The sequence below is a fragment of the Eublepharis macularius genome, chromosome 12 (assembly GCF_028583425.1).
Source record: "Eublepharis macularius isolate TG4126 chromosome 12, MPM_Emac_v1.0, whole genome shotgun sequence".
In the NCBI taxonomy this organism is placed as follows: domain Eukaryota; kingdom Metazoa; phylum Chordata; class Lepidosauria; order Squamata; family Eublepharidae; genus Eublepharis; species Eublepharis macularius.
The window spans coordinates 67,266,428-67,282,572 of NC_072801.1; the positions used below are offsets into that span (position 1 = coordinate 67,266,428).

Here is a 16,145-nt window from a genome sequence, read left to right on the forward strand (position 1 = left end):
ATCTCTTGCCTTAAGAACTCTATGAGGTCACTACAAGTCAGCTGCAACTAGGTGGGGCTTTACAGACACACACATATATAAAAAGCTTCTTCATTCTTTATAAGGTAGTTTATACTGGCATGCATCCAAAAGCAGGACGTTAATTTTTGCTGGGCTTGCCACCCCACGTCCCTCTGAAATCTCCCTCCTTCCACACTTTTTACCATACCTTGAAATGGCATAAAGCTGACTCCTGCAAGCCCAATATTTTGCCTAAAACTAACAATATTTTGCCTAAAACTAATTCTCTGTGTTTGTAGAATTTAAGAGGTTTTGGTGGGGCCATAAACAAATGATACAGCTGTTCAACTGGTCAACGGGGTTGGAGGTAGGGGAATCAGAAGTTAGCCCAAACCCTGAATCAAATATCCATCAACGTTGATTGGTTATTTCTTCAAGGGGGAAGTTTTAAGCCAGAATTCCCAGTGTGTATTTGGGGGGTTCAGAGTTGGAAGCTTACATCCATAGGAACTTACACTGTGGGGAAAAATAGTCCCATAAAACACAGTCTTATGGTCTGAAAAAATTATAAAAAGCATTTAGAGGGATGGTTCAATTCTATTTTTGATCAAAGGAGCCTAGGTCTCCAAGTGAGTCTCTGAAGAATACAGGCATTCACAATGCAGCCCTAAGCAGAGTTACGCTCTTCTAAAGTCCACTGGAATCAATGGGCATAGAAGGGTGTAAGGTTTAGGATTGCACTGTTAGCAACTTAAGTACACACTTTCTTTTGAGTTTTGCCTTTGATGGAATTTATATGATAACTGCCTTGACATCCTGTCTGATGTTCCCATTCACAATCCTAATTCCTTTACCCTCTCTTTAGCACCTGAATTGGCTGAACGGTTTCCCTTTTGACTGAACCACTCCTACTTGGGAAATAGTAGAGAGTCCAGTAGCACCTTTAAGACTAATCAACTTATTTGTAGCATAAGCTTTCGAGAACCACAGCTCTCTTCATCAGATCAATGCATCTAACAAAGAGAGCTGTGGTTCTCGAAAGCTTATGCTACAAATAAATTAGTTAGTCTTAAAGATGCTACTGGACTCTACTATTTTGCAACTACAGACTATCACAGCTAACTCCTCTGGATCTATGACTCCTACTTGGGGAGTTTCTTGCTCAACAAAGCAACCCCCAAGCATGGAAAATAACAACAACAACATTTGATTTATGTACCACCCTTCAGGACAACTTAATGCCCACTAAGAGTGGTTTATGAAGTGTGTTATTATTATCCTCATGACAATCACCCTGTGAGGTGGGTGGGGCTGAGAGAGTTCAAGAAGCTATGACTGATGGAAGGTCACCCAGCTGGCTTTCAAGGGGAAGAGTGGGGCTTCAAACCCGGCTCTCCAGATTAGAGTCCTGCCACTCTTAACCACTACACCAAACTGGCTCCCTTGGCTAGAGTCTGTGCTCATTCCTATAAGCACTAGCCAGAGTAAAGAACTTGAGTGGATTCACCACCTACTCCCCAGGCTTTTCAGGGAGTGAAATCTGAGTTTGTTTCAGTTTACACGAACATTGTTTCCTCCCCTTTCCAAGTGTAGAATCCTTGGCACTCCCTTTCCCCATAAATGCATTGGAAACAGCTCCCTTTTCTGTACCTCAGTAGCATTCCGACTGCTGCTCCATCCATAAGAAGGCGCACCATAAACGCTGCATCAGATTCTGGGGACACGTATGTTGTTTCTTGTGTGGGGTGTACATTTGTGAGATTGGTGGGCTGTCGGATAGGCTTGGTGAGAAGGAAGAGTGAGAATGTGTGCAACAAACCCAACCTGTCGTGCAACTGTTAAATATTTGGTGGCTCTGTCCTTGAGGAGAATGTAATTACCCGCTGAAACTACCTCTCTCTGGAGACAGGCTTCTTTCTTCTGACTTATGAAACACAGTTTATTTCCACAGGTAATTGTTGTTTTCCTGAGCTGTGTGTGGACCATTAGCTGTAAGCAAAAGTAATATAGTACTGCTATAAAGCTGGCTTTTGTGATTAACAGGAGAGGTGAGGCAAGACTCTTCTCCAAAAACATGGTTCCCCTGTTCTGTTGATGGTCTCCATGTGGAGAGAGGCATTGCTACAGAATCATAAAAATCCATCCATGCAGAAAACTAGTATGTTAAGGAAAAGACTGGGTAGAACCTTTCCCCATTAACTTCTTCTTGAACTAAGGACTCAAGCAAGAATTCTCATGCTCTTTGTTTTTGAAGAAGGCGTTGAGTCTGCAGCTGCTATAGAAACGAACCCAAGGCTGACCTCTTTTCTAGACCACTAATGATGGTCACAGATAGCTGAAGGTTGGACATAGTCTTTTCCTCCTCCCAATGGGAGATTCCCCTGATACCTTTTAAGATGGTATCCTCTACTTTTCAACAGTATGGTTGTAAATTCCATGTATACATTTTGGGGAGAAAAAATTGTACAGTGATATTAGCCCATTCAAAGTCACCCAAACAAGAACAAAATCCATGTAATACCTTTGGGTGGGTAGCTTTGTTGGTCTCCAGTAAAATATTAGGATTTGAGTCTAGTGGCATGTTAAGAGACCAACAGGATTTTCAGAGTGTAAGCTTTTGCGAGTCAAATCTCCCAGACACTCTTGAAAGCTTACACTCTGAAAATCTTGTTGGTCTCTAAGGTGCCACTGGACTTGAATCCTGCTCATGTAATACCTTTTATTGGACCGGCCAAATTAGCACAAACCCCTGCAAACTTTTGAGCCTACCAGGACTCTTTGTCAGGCTTGATGTTACAAGATTTAGAAAAAGAAAAACCCAGAACAGTGGAAAGCAGATCTTTTAGGTGGGGGTATAAAGTTATGATCTTGTTGGCTTCTTCAATAAGATGCTAGCAGGCTGTAAACTTTACTGCAGGGGTGTAGGTTAGAGCATATTTGCTGTGAAGCTTTGTTCAAATATCAGTCTCCATTCTTTTGAAATACAGAAACCATCCAACATTGTCGAAAGCTTTCACGGCTGAAGAACGATGGTTGTTGTGGATTTTCCGGGCTGTATCGCCGTGGTCTTGGCATTGTAGTTCCTGATGTTTCACCAGCAGCTGTGACTGGCATCTTCAGAGGTGTTACACTGAAAGACAGAGATCTCTGTACAATGCCAAGACTATGACGATACAGCCTGGAAAATCCACAACAACCATCATCCAATATTCATCGAAAATCATCTTGTTTTGGAGGGGAAGGAGAGATACTTGGTGAAATTTGGATAGCCTTGTACTACTTTCAAAACAGTGGGACAAAATGATATAAACTTGGACCCGAAGTTTTATTTCCGTTTGCACAGTAGCTCTGTTCACATTACAGCGAATTCATGTACGTTCTGCATATACATTCTGCATAGTGATGTACATTCTGCATGTACATCACTTTGTAAGACAGAGCCAGCACCCATTCATTTTGCAATAGAAACCATTCCCTATGAGAAAGCTTAAAGCAGGCGGTTTTGTGTTTATGTGTAAGGTTTATAGGTGTGGCATGAACAGAGAGAATTTTTTCTTCCACTCCCACAAGACTAGACCTTGTTGCTGCCTAAAGGAAATAATAGACAGTAGATTTAGGACAGAGGGAAAAAAAGTAGCCTGCACAAATTGTAATTGCTCTATGAATTCAGAGCAAACAAAAATCTGTTCACTGGCTTAAATGGCTTTAAAAGAAGTTAAAGAAATTCATAAAAGAGAGATTTGTCAATGGAGTTAGTTATTTGAGGATAGACTTTGCATTTTCAGTTTCATTGTACATGATACATTTACAAGCCATGCTTAGATTGCTATCTCATGAGATTTGGCCTGTTTTGGTTACAGACATCAGTACAATCAATCCTGTAAAAAGAGAAATCTGGCTTCGGATCTTTATAAATGTTTAAAACTAATTTCTGTGTCACATTATATGTTAAACAATTCTCTATCCCCCTGCCTTTTAAATTTCCATGGCCTAATCTTCAATGGTAAAAGACTGGACAGCAATAACTATGTTATATGCTGTACACCTCAATTGCTGGGACACTTGAGAAGAAGTTTGATTGAATGAAACGATACTTACTTCTGAGTAGATTGCTTAGGATTTCTCCCTACTGTGATTTGACTCTAGGATGTGTTGAACTTGTTTGGATTCCCAACATTGTAAAGCAAGGGGGATGATGGAAAATAACCAATACATTGAATATAATACAAAGTGTGTTTTTGTATTAATATATCTGTATCTATTTGCACATCTATTTGTATATATACATGTACAGAAATGTACAAAAATACAGAGAAAGATCAAACTAGGTACTCAAAATAGTATCATTTGCCAGGTAAGATTAAGAAGCTGAATTTCAGTTACGATTGGTTAGGCAAGGCTGGATATTTACTTCAGTTTCAAAAAGTAGGCCTAGATTTCACTCTGATTTCAAAAGCTGGATCTTAAATAACTTGTCAAAGGGGCACCATATAGAATGACGGCGAGGTGACCCCCACTGCCACAAGCCTTTCATATACTCTGCCGCCCACCCTAAACCTCCCTTCACAGGTTTGGGACTTCCCAGGCAGGTAAGGGCTGGCCACCGCATGCCACATGTTTAGCCTCCAGTTTAGCAGGTGCAGAACCCTGGCCCAAATCTTCACAGGATCTCCTCTCTCCTCTTCCAGAGGCTCCGCCAGACAGGCAGCCAATTCCCTGTACATACCTCTCCTCATCTAGCTATTGGGGAAAAGGGAACTCGGAGATTACTTTCCCTATGTATACACTGCCACCATTTAAATGGCCCATTTAATGGGACCAGAGTATTTGAGGCCTGTGTGTGAGATATTTTCCCTCAGCCAATGATTTCAAGCCAGCCAGGGTTAAACAAAACAAACTTTATTTACAAGGTGGAACGTTATGGGAGTGAACAGATTTTATACTAATAAACAGAGAATGTTTCAGTGTAACAGAACAGGTTTGTAACTAGCTCTCTTTCTCTCTCTGCTGTCTTCCCTGAGAAGAGTCTCTCCTTCTGCAGCTACCAAGAGCCCCCTTTTTCCTCCAATGGACTCTCACTCCCAGTGGCCCAGCAGTCTGCCTGCTTACATTGGCTGTCTCTCAGCACAGGTGGAGCTGAAGCCAGTTCTGTCCATCGCACCATATTAATCTGTTTCCATGTTAGCAAAATCCTGATGGAGCTAAAGAGAAACTGTTATAAACAGATCCAGTGCAATGCTTCTGAGAAATTACTCCCCGTACTATTTAGTAATAAACACACTGGTAGTATGTACATAAGAGTTAAAACTATTTTTCATGTATAACGTAGAAGGCTAAGATAAAACATGACCATTTCAAAAATTATTCTTAATCTATGTGTCTAATAGGCAGTTATATATTAACTACTGAAAAACAGAGATAAATTTACAGGTAGAATTTGGAAAAAAAAACCTTGGGGGGGAAATCCTAAATAGCTGAACTGACCTTTTCTCTAAGAGCCAATCAGTATTAGAAGAGACGATTTAAAAAGAGATGCTGATAGAGAATTATTGCCCCATAAACTTATGCTTGCCCTGACCTGGATAGTCAGGAAGCCCGATCTCATCAGTTCTTGGAAGCTAAGCAGGTTCTGCCTTGGTCAGATCTCCATTGAAGACCAGGGTTGCAGATGCTGGCAATGGCAAACCATCTCTGTTAGTCTCTTCCCATGAAAACCCCACCAGGGGTCTCCATAAGTCAGCTATGACTTGACAGCACTCTTCACCACACCAAATCTATGCTTAGTCTGAAATAGGAGAAAATAGGTTTCCCCTGTCAAAATGGAATAACGTATGGTAAAATTATTTCAATATACATCTAATTTCCAGTTAAGCAGAGTTACACCCGTCTAAACCCATTGACTTGTATGGAATTAGAAAGGCATAACTCGGTTTATGAATCTCCTGTATGTAATCAAATTCTCATAAAATCTCTGAAGCACTGTCACCTTGACATATTAAGATCAAGTGACTGATTGCAGCAGCCCCCAACGCCCCATCCCATTGTTTGTCTAACCATGACCATCCTTTTACCTTGCTTCTTGAAACACTCGTAGCAAACAGCTAAACAAAATAGCCCCTATCATTCTCAATATTGTTCCTGTGTATCTAGCTCAGGGACCCATGTTCATTGAGATCTCATTGAGATCCCATTTCCAGTGGAGAATGTCATCGATCATAGATCATACAGGAGACAACCAAATCACATGATAAGAGGAGATTTCCAACAATAGTTGGTGGGTTGAATGGAGCTGTTGAGTGGGTCTATAGAGAAGGTCCTTCAAATATAAGATGCCAAGGTCATGAAGAGCTATAAATGTTAAAACTGGCACCTTGAATTGATATTGGCAGCCAATGCAACTGTTGAAAAATGGGCACATCACTTTATCCCAGTAGATATCAGTCATTACCAGCTGCAGATCCAAGTATCTTCAAGAGCCAAGCGGGTGCTTTCTTGATTTATCTTTTTATCCTGTCACTTTTTGTCTTAATAACTTCACCTTTCTCCTTCTCAGCCTTCGCAGTGCCTCCTTCACCTGATCGTTCCTCAGACTGTAGATTAGCGGGTTGAGAAAAGGTGTAATGGCAGTATAGAACACTGTCACTAACTTCGTAATCCCTAACTCACTTCCTTCACCTGGAATCACATACATCACTGCCACAGGGCCATAGAAAAGGGTCACCACCACTAAGTGGAAAGATATGGTAGAAAATGCCTTCCCCCGACTGCCTTGGCTAGAAGTTTTCAGCAAGGTGACAATCACAGCACCATAGGATAACACAACAAAGAGGAAGTTACCCAGAATGACTGCAGAATTTGCAACAATTTGACTGATGAGGGGAAGGTTTCCTACTGGAGGGCAAGCTAAAGACAATATTGGCCCAGCGTCACACAAAAAGTGATCAATTATATTTGGTCCACAGAAGGACAACTTGGAAATCAAAATCATTGGGAAAATGTGCCACAGGAACCCGAGGACCCAACATGCTACCACTAGACCATAGCAGAAATTGGGGGTCATAGTCTGTGGGTAGCGCAGAGGGTGACAAATGGCCAAATACCGATCCAAGGCCATGGCTGAGAGGAATAAACATTCAGTGGCACCAAGGGAGAAGAAGATATAAAACTGAAGGAAGCAGGCACTGAAGGAGATGATCCCTTGAGTAGATGCCAGGTCAAATAGCATCTGCGGCACAGTAGAAGTCACATAACACATCTCAAGCCAGGAGAAGTTGCTCAGCAAAATGTACATTGGAAGTTGGGACAATTGCGCATCTAGAACCACTAGTGCAATTAAGGTGATGTTCTCAGCCAGAGCAAGCACATAGAGAATGGTGAAGAAGATGAGCAAAAATAAGCGCATCTGCTGCCCGACTCCAAATCCCAGCAAAATGAATTCCTGCACTCCAATTCCAGTCCAATTGGCTAACTCCATCTGGAATCAGACTACAGAAAGGCAATCATATAATGGAATCAGAAAACATCTGAGTGTGTATATATCCCCTTCCATTGAAAGACAAAGGCTGCAAAGACATAATGCTTACAGTTGGCAGAAGGGCAGGCAGTCTTAATCTATTCCGTGGTTCAGGTTACTTCTTTGGAAGTCATTGTTGGAATTCATTATCAAATGCAAAGAATCGAGAACATATTCTCTGTAAAATACTTAACTGTTGAATATATGGAAGATTCCATCGCTGACACTGGCTTCCCCTAATTTGATGATGTTTTATTAAGCTTTTTCTTATAGAAGAGCGAATGTTTCTTTGGACAGTGGGCTCAGGACAAATTTATGCCCCATTCTCCTTTGTCCTGAAAATGATTCCCATTTCTGTGCTGCAGTAGTATTCTAAATGTTGCCCTGTCTATCAGAAGGTTCATCACAAGTGCTGTGCCATGATTTTGGGTATGTTGGACCTGTGTTTAACATCAGTGTCCAGCAGTGTCATTGGAAGACTATGGGAAGGAAGACTGGATATGTGTGCCAGTCACAGCTTGAATATAACTGTTGTTGATATTTAGTGGCCCTTGAGGTTGTGTCCTGAAGGAACAACATAATTACCAAAGAAAAAAGCATCTCTCTGGAGGTAGCTTGACTCCCTCAGCTGTGAATACACAAACATTGTCCTCAGGTAATAATTATTTCCATGAATTCTGTGTATTGTTACACATGGACCATTAAGAGCAATGTAATGTACATGTTGCCTGGATTGGTTATGGATAATACTCTTCTTTGGATGGGAAATAGAAGGCAACTCCATTCACAAGATGAGGTTGACTCTGTCCCATTTATGTTTCTCCAAAGGGAAGGGGCATGGTCATAGCATCATGGGGTTGGGGTTAGACTAGATGACCCTGGAGGGGTTAGATTAGATGATCCTGGAGGTCCTTTCCAATTCTATGACTCTATGATTCTATGATCATAGGAAGAATCTCTCCCTGCATATAGTAGGGTGGATCCCCGTCCTACCACTCCACCGAGTTATAAAAATGTTTTTCATCTCACCTTTCTTTTTGACTCAAGTTTGAAGCCTCCTTCCAGTTTAAGGAGCTTTCCTAAAAGAGTCTGGACATGCTCCTGGGTGCCTCCCTGTCGACAGAGACCCAGGTCACGGTGGTTGCCAAGTCCTATCTCTGAAAGATCAGGCAACTTTCCCCTTACCTGACGCCCCAGGACCTGGCTACAGTGACCCATGCAATGGTCACCTCCAGGCTAGATTACTGTAACTCACTCTACACTGGGCTACCCCTGGGCCTGATCTGGAAACTACAACTGGTTCAGAATGCGGCAGTGTGGGTCCTGACTTGTATATCCTGCTAGTATATCCTACCAGTCACATATCACACCTGTCCTGCGCCAGCTTCTGGTTGAATTCCGAATCAGGTTCAAGGTATTGGTTCTTACCTTTAAAGCCCTGAGCGGGTTGGGACTGGCATGTCTTCAGGACTGCCTCTCCCTGTATGTTCCCCAGAGACTGTTTCAATCAGCGGATAAATGTTTACTGGTGGTTCCCAGCCCTAAGGAAGCCTGCCTTGCTCCAACCAGGGCCAGGGCCATTTTAGTCCTGGCCCCAGCCTGGTGGAACGCTCTGTCAATGGAGAGCTGGGCCCAGCAGGACATATTATCGTTCCGCTGGGCCTGTAAGATGGAGCTGTTCCGCCAGGCTTTCGGTGGTTGAAGGGGGTGGTGCCATGTCGGCCTCCCACCTTTGGGGTGGGGGGTTCTCCCCACCATTGCACTTTAATGTAGTTGATTAATTTATTTTATTATTGCTTATTATATGTTGATTTTAGAATTATTGTTTTCTTGTTATTATTGATTTTAACTGTTGTTCACTGCCCAGAGCCCCTGAGGATGGGCAGTTTATAAATCGAAATAATAAAATAAATAAAAAGTAATAAATAATACTAATAATAAATAAAAGTAATCCATTTCTCCCAATGCACTTTCCATGTTAGGTGCTATTTGAAGCCACTGAACAGTCTTGAAAGGGAACTCTGTGCTCCGAGCAATCTAGATGTGATGATGAGAAGATACATAACTGTGGGCACATCACACCTTCCAAGGTGGGGTGTGTGCATTTGGTGCCCCACCCAAAACTGGCTGAAGGTTTTAGGCAGAGGCATCCTCTAGGGGTTTGTGGCTTGGGACAAATCAGTTTGTGTGTTGCTCTCCCCCTTACAAAAGCATCTTATCAGGGTCTGAAAGAAGAATAAGATGACAGAAGGGAGGAAGGTAGGCAGATGGCTGGCCTGCAGCCTCCTCAGTCACCATAGGGAGTTCTCTCTTACTTCTTCTGATGGTCTCAGATGGGTGGAAAATCATCCTTGTGGTGGATCTACTGCAAAGGAAAATAACAACTTCCCTTCGGCCCCTTCTCATTTTCTTCTCCTGGTGATTCACTCCGAGATGTGAGGTCTATGGCAGTCACTCCGATTTACTCTTACGAAGGGAAATCTGTGGTGAATTTGAATACTGGAAAGAGACGTTGGGTCCTTTGGAAGATATGGGGTGTTTTTTTTCTACAAATGCTAACAACTGCAATGTGAATGTTCCAGTTTGGATGACTTTACTGAGAAATGAACTTTATGATTTCTGAGTTATATGGTTGGCATAAAGTGATATGTGAACATTTCTTTCGGGATGACTTTGCTGAGTATTGAATCTTACAACTTCAGAGGAAGACAACTGGAAATGAGTCTGTGATGGACTCAGCTTCAGATGCTGAGATTTCCAGAAGTATGATTTAGATGTTTCCTTCCCCCATCCCACCCATGTGGCTAGCCTGAAATGGCAGTTGGGGATGGAGTGTTGGGGAAGCTGTCAGTTGGAGTTGGAGAGAAAACAAGAGAGTGAAAGGGAGTTGGAACCTGGCTTTAGACCAGCGAGGGTCAGCCAGAGAATCCTCTGTGAGAGGAAATAATGTTTGTGAAATGCTTTTAGTCCTAGGACTAAAGTGGGGAAAACCAGCACTAACTCCTACATAGACCCAAGAGATCTGGAAATTATAGAGGGCCAAGGAAGTGGGTAGAGAGGAGTCTCCCCTTCAGTGCCAGGAACAGGGTTATAGCTCATAACTATAACACCTCCCCAGTATCTAGCAAGGGTTTGTCTCAGTGGAGCACCCTTAAGTCTGGAGAGAAGGGAAAGTTGTGATGTGTCTGTACTTTGGAAGGGGGGCATCAGCAACCTAGTGTTAAACCAAGCGTTTTGTGCCTCACACCAGTGGAGTTGCTGTATAAAAACCTTTCTGTTTCTTCAGTTTAAACACCTGCCTACCTGCCTTTCAGCTTTGACCTACTGTAAATAAACCTTCTGTTACCTTTTGAACCTCCCCAAGCCTTGTGTGCCAGTTTCTGCTAAAGGAAAGCGCAAACCCCTGATCTGTTCCCTACTAAGACTTGTCTGGGTAACCATTTTTAATAATCCTTAAGGGTGGGACAAGAAGGAAAGTTGAAGCTTAACATCAACCATGCTACCAGAGGCTTCCCAACCCAGTATACAGCTTCATAGGCTTAAAGAGGAGAAGTTTTACCTCAGGGTACCTCAAGGTTTTACCTCAGGTCAGCCGAAGCCTGAGTTGAATGTGGGTTTATGGCATATTCTAATTGGAATGCTCATTAAACCAGTCATTGACAGCAAGTGAAACTGGATGGGTCATATCTACTTACAGTTTGAGAGTTTGCACTGCCTAAGTGACAGTATGCATTGCTTGATATTGTTTGCCAGTAGAGTCATTCATTGATTGTAACTTGAACTGGACAGTTGTGATTTTTAAAGCCTTTTTGGATAATTTGCTATTTCACACTTATTCCGTCTGGTGCAATGTAGAGATTGGAATACATTGCTTGATTTGCTCTCTGTGGGCAATGTTGTGACAATTACTAGATAATGTATTTTTATATTCTTTATTTTTGTATGAACACACACATTCACTTTTAAATAGCCTACAGAATTTATTTAAATATAATTAATAGTTCAGCATATTTTTGTGTACATGGTGGTTCTTTGTGTTTGACGTCCTCAATAAGATGCCAGCAGATTATAAAATGTATTGATGGTTGTTGGGGGTTTTCCGGGCTGTATTGCCGTGGTCTTGGCATTGTAGTTCCTGACGTTTCGCCAGCAGCTGTGGCTGGCATCTTCAGAGGTGTAGCACCAAAAGACAGAGATCTCTCAGTGTCACTGAGAGATCTCTGTCTTTTGGTGCTACACCTCTGAAGATGCCAGCCACAGCTGCTGGCGAAACGTCAGGAACTACAATGCCAAGACCACGGCAATACAGCCCGGAAAACCCCCAACAACCATCGTTCTCCGGCCGTGAAAGCCTTCGACAATACATAAAATGTATTGCTGCGGTATAGATTACAGCATGTTTTCTAAGAAGTTTTCTTCAAATATCAATCTCCATTCTTCTGAAATACAGAATCCACCCAAAATCCATCCAAAATCATCTTGTAGGGTGGGAGGAGATACTTGGTGCAATTTGGATAGCCTGGTAGCAGTGAGAAATTTAAAAATATTCCCAAGAGGTGCTGATAAACAATTGTTGCCCCATAAAGCTATGTTTGTCCTATCCTGGATAGCCCAAGCAAGATTGATCTCGTCGGCTCTCAAAATTTTAGCAGGGTTGACCTTGGTCGGTAATTGGACGGGAGACCTTCAACAAAGACCAGGGTTGCAGAAGCAGGCCATGGCATACCCTCTCTGTTAGTCTCTTGCCATGAAAACTCCATAAGGAATTGCCACAAGTCAGCTATGATTTGACGGCACTCTCCATTACACCCAAACTACACTCATTCTGAAATATGAGGAAATAGTTTTTCCCTATCAAAATGGAATAACAAGTTAACTTGTGATAACATTATTAAACACGAGCTTTTGCAAGCTCAAGCCTTCACTATCCCAGCAAGACGGAAACATGGTAAGGGCTCCAAGAAACCGATGTGGATGCACAGAGAGCTCCAGAATAAGCTAAGGGAGAAAAAGGAAATATTCAGGAAATGGAGAGGACAGACCTCTAAAGAGGAGTATATGAGGGTTACTAGGTACTGCAGATCAGCCATCAGAGATGCCAAATCTCAGGACAAGCTGGGTCTGGCCAGGAGGGCTCGCTACAATAAGAAAAACTTCTACAGATATGTGAGAAGCAAACACAAGGTAAAAGAGGCAATTGGACTACTGTTGGGAGTAGATGGAGAAACTCTGGTGCAGGACAGAGAAAAAGCAGACAGGCTTAATGACTTTTTTGCCTCTGTTTTCTCCCTGAAGAACTCAGGCACATCTAGAGATAGTAGAAAATGTGGCAGGACACCTGAGTGGCTAATTGACATTGACAGAGAGGTAGTGGAGAGGCATCTGGCTGCACTGGATGAATACAAATCCCCTGGGCCGGATGGAGTGCACCCAAGAGTGCTGAAAGAACTTTCCAGAGAACTTGCAGAACCCCTGTCCATCATCTTCAAGGCTTCCTGGAGGACTGGGGATGTGCCACAAGATTGGAGAAGAGCGAATGTTATCCCAATCTTTAAGAAAGGGAGGAAGGATGACCCGGGAAACTACAGGCCGGTCAGTCTGACTTCTGTTGCTGGGAAGATATTAGAACAGATTTTAAAGGGATCAATCTGTAAGCATCTGAAGGACCGCTCAGTGATCCGGGGAAGTCAGCATGGTTTTGTTCCTAACAGATCCTGCCAGACCAACCTGGTTTCCTTCTTTGATCGAGTGACCAGCTTACTGGATCGGGGGAACTCTGTTGCCGTGATTTATCTGGATTTCAGTAAAGCTTTTGATAAGGTCCCCCATGACATTCTGATGGGCAAACTGGAAGACTGTGAAGTAGACTATAGGACAGTTCGGTGGATAGGGAACTGGTTGGAGGACCGCACTCAAAGAGTGGTGGTCAACGGTATTTCATCAGATTGGAGAGAGGTGTCCAGTGGGGTGCCGCAGGGCTCGGTTTTGGGCTCGGTACTTTTCAATATTTTTATCAATGATCTGGATGAAGGAGTGAAAGGGCTGCTCATTAAATTTGCTGATGATACCAAATTGGGAGGGGTAGCAAACACCCAAGAAGATAGAATTAAAATTCAACAAGACCTGAATACTCTGGAGAAGTGGGCAGCTGTGAATAGGATGCAATTCAACAAAGACAAGTGCACAGTATTACATGTGGGCCACAAAAATGAGAAGCACAAATACTGGATGGGGAATACACTTCTGGGCAGTAGTATATGTGAAAGGGATCTTGGGGTAAGAGTGGACTGTAAACTGAATATGAGCAGTCAGTGTGATGCAGTGGCAAAAAAGGCTAATTCAATCCTGGGTTGTATCTAAGGGGCCATAGCATCGAAATCGCAGGAGGTCATAGCCGCTCTCTATACTGCCTTGGTCAGGCCACACCCGGAGTACTGTGTGCAGTTCTGGAGGCCTCACTTCAAAAAGGATGTGGACAAAATCGAGAGGGTGCAGAGGAGAGCGACGAGGATGATCAGGGGTCTGGAGACTGAGCCCTACGAGGAAAAGCTGAGGGCCTTGGGAATGTTTAGTTTGGAGAAGAGGAGGTTGAGGGGGGACATGATTGCTCTCTTTAAATATTTGAAAGGCTGTCATTTGGAGGAGGGCAGGGAGCTGTTCCAGTTGGCAGCAGAGGGTAGGACGCGAAGCAATGGGCTAAAACTACATGCACAAAGGTACCGACTGGATATTAGGAAAAACTTTTTCACCGTCAGAGTAGTTCAAAAATGGAACCAGCTGCCTAGGGAGGTGGTGAGCTCCCCCTCACTGGCAGTTTTCAAGAAGAGGCTGGGTGAATATTTGTCAGAGATGCTTTAGGCTGATCCTGCACTGGGCAGGGGGTTGGACTAGATGGTCTGTATGGCCCCTTCCAACTCTATGATTCTATGATTCTATGATTCTATTCCAATATACATCTGATTTACAGTTGAATCCCAAGAAGAGTTATGCCCTTCTAAGGACATTGACATGTGAAACTAGAAAGGCGTAACTCTGTTTAAGATTGTCCTATATGTAATCCAAATCTCACAAAATCTCTGATGGACTAAGAGCTCTTGTCTTCTTGATGTATTAAGATCAAGTGGATGAAACTCCCCAAATCCCATCGTATTGTAATGAGCTTTTGCCCGTGTCTGAAACTAAGCTTCCACTTAACCAAAAAAAAGGTGTATCTTTTCTCTTGGAACACTTTCACAATTAGTTTTCAGATCTGTCAAACAGCTAAATTCTTTGAACCACCTGTTTACCAGTACATTTATTTTATATAGGGTTCAATATTACTTTGCAGCCCCTTATCAAACACACAGACACCTGTCTAGAGTTTATTTCACTTTATTGAAAATACAACCTAGTTTTTTAATGAAGCAAGTAATTAAAATATAAATGGTTATTAATATAAATCTTATAAAAGCAGAAAGGCAATAAGAAATAAGTTTGCTAACATTTCCTAATAAATTCTAAGTTTAACATAACTAAAGTTTCTATGAAATGCATAGGTAAAGAAAAATTCTCACCTAAATTCTCTCAAGATATTTCTTCCATCAGAGCTCTGACATTCTATCTGAATTTGCATTTTTATAAGTCATCATATGCAAATATCTAAGAGCATTTCATGTGATAGTACAAACAACCGATAATTGGTCTGATGCTTCATTGAATATTCATATTTTCTATTGTATAACCTTCCAATTAGTAAAAAATGACATTATACGCAAACTTGCAAAACAAAACTATAAATCTCTCAGAAATGTCAGAAAAAGTTAAGTTGCGAGATGACTATTGGTTGAATCTCTCATAGCGGAACATTAATTTAGATAGAGTCCACTATTTTAATTAACAGTGAAAAGATTAAAGCACACCTGTTAGAATCACCTAACACTTAGAAAAAACACACACTGATGGTTCATGCGAAGTTTGAAAGTTCATCTAGAATACATGGCAAAGAATCGCTTAGTATTGATTATTGTCATGTGCTTTTATCTATATTGGTGCAACAGTATAACCATGACCCTATTTTAACCCTGCTTCTTGAAACATTTGTAGTATCTTACAAATCTGGAAAAACTCAGAAATCATATACAACAAATAGTTTAACTAAAACAGCCCCTCAATTCTCAATATCCTTGCTGTGTAAGTAAGTGCCCCATGCTCAATGAAACCCCATTTCCAGCTCAACTGGAAAAAAACAAGTTGAAACATGATTGCTGTGCATAACTTTTTGAAGCAGACCAAAGGGGGGGGGACTTTATGTGCCTCCTCAAGCTGGGGGCCAGCACCGAGGATTCCATAGATCATATTGGAGACAACCAGCTGGGCGCAGTGGTGCACGCCTGTAATCTCAGCTGCTGGGGAGGCTGAGGCTGGTGGATTCCTTCAGCTCTGGGGTTCTGGGCTGCAGTTGCCTGAATCGGTACTAATTGGGGGTCCTTACTAAGCAGGAACCATGTAGGGCTGAACTGTCTCGGTGATGGAGCAGGTTTGGGCTCTGATGATAATCAGGATCATACAGAAAACAAGTCATGTGATAAGTGGGGATTTCCAACAATAGTTGGTGCATTGAATAGAGCTACTGAGGGCCAAGCTACAAGTGATG

General features: G+C 42.3%; 1 protein-coding gene across 1 annotated transcript; it reads right to left on the minus strand.

Annotated features, from left to right (window-relative positions):
* Positions 1-6,505: 6,505 nt before the first annotated feature.
* On the minus strand, positions 6,506-7,474 carry LOC129339586 (olfactory receptor 11G2-like). The gene has a single exon (XM_054994167.1). It carries the CDS (start codon positions 7,472-7,474, stop codon positions 6,506-6,508), a length of 969 nt encoding a protein of 322 aa, XP_054850142.1.
* Between the last annotated feature and the right edge of the window lie 8,671 nt (positions 7,475-16,145).

Bases quoted from the DNA above. Each gene is read 5' to 3' on its own strand.
- LOC129339586 (XM_054994167.1), bottom strand. From the start codon at position 7,474: ATGGAGTTAGCCAATTGGACTGGAATTGGAGTGCAGGAATTCATTTTG.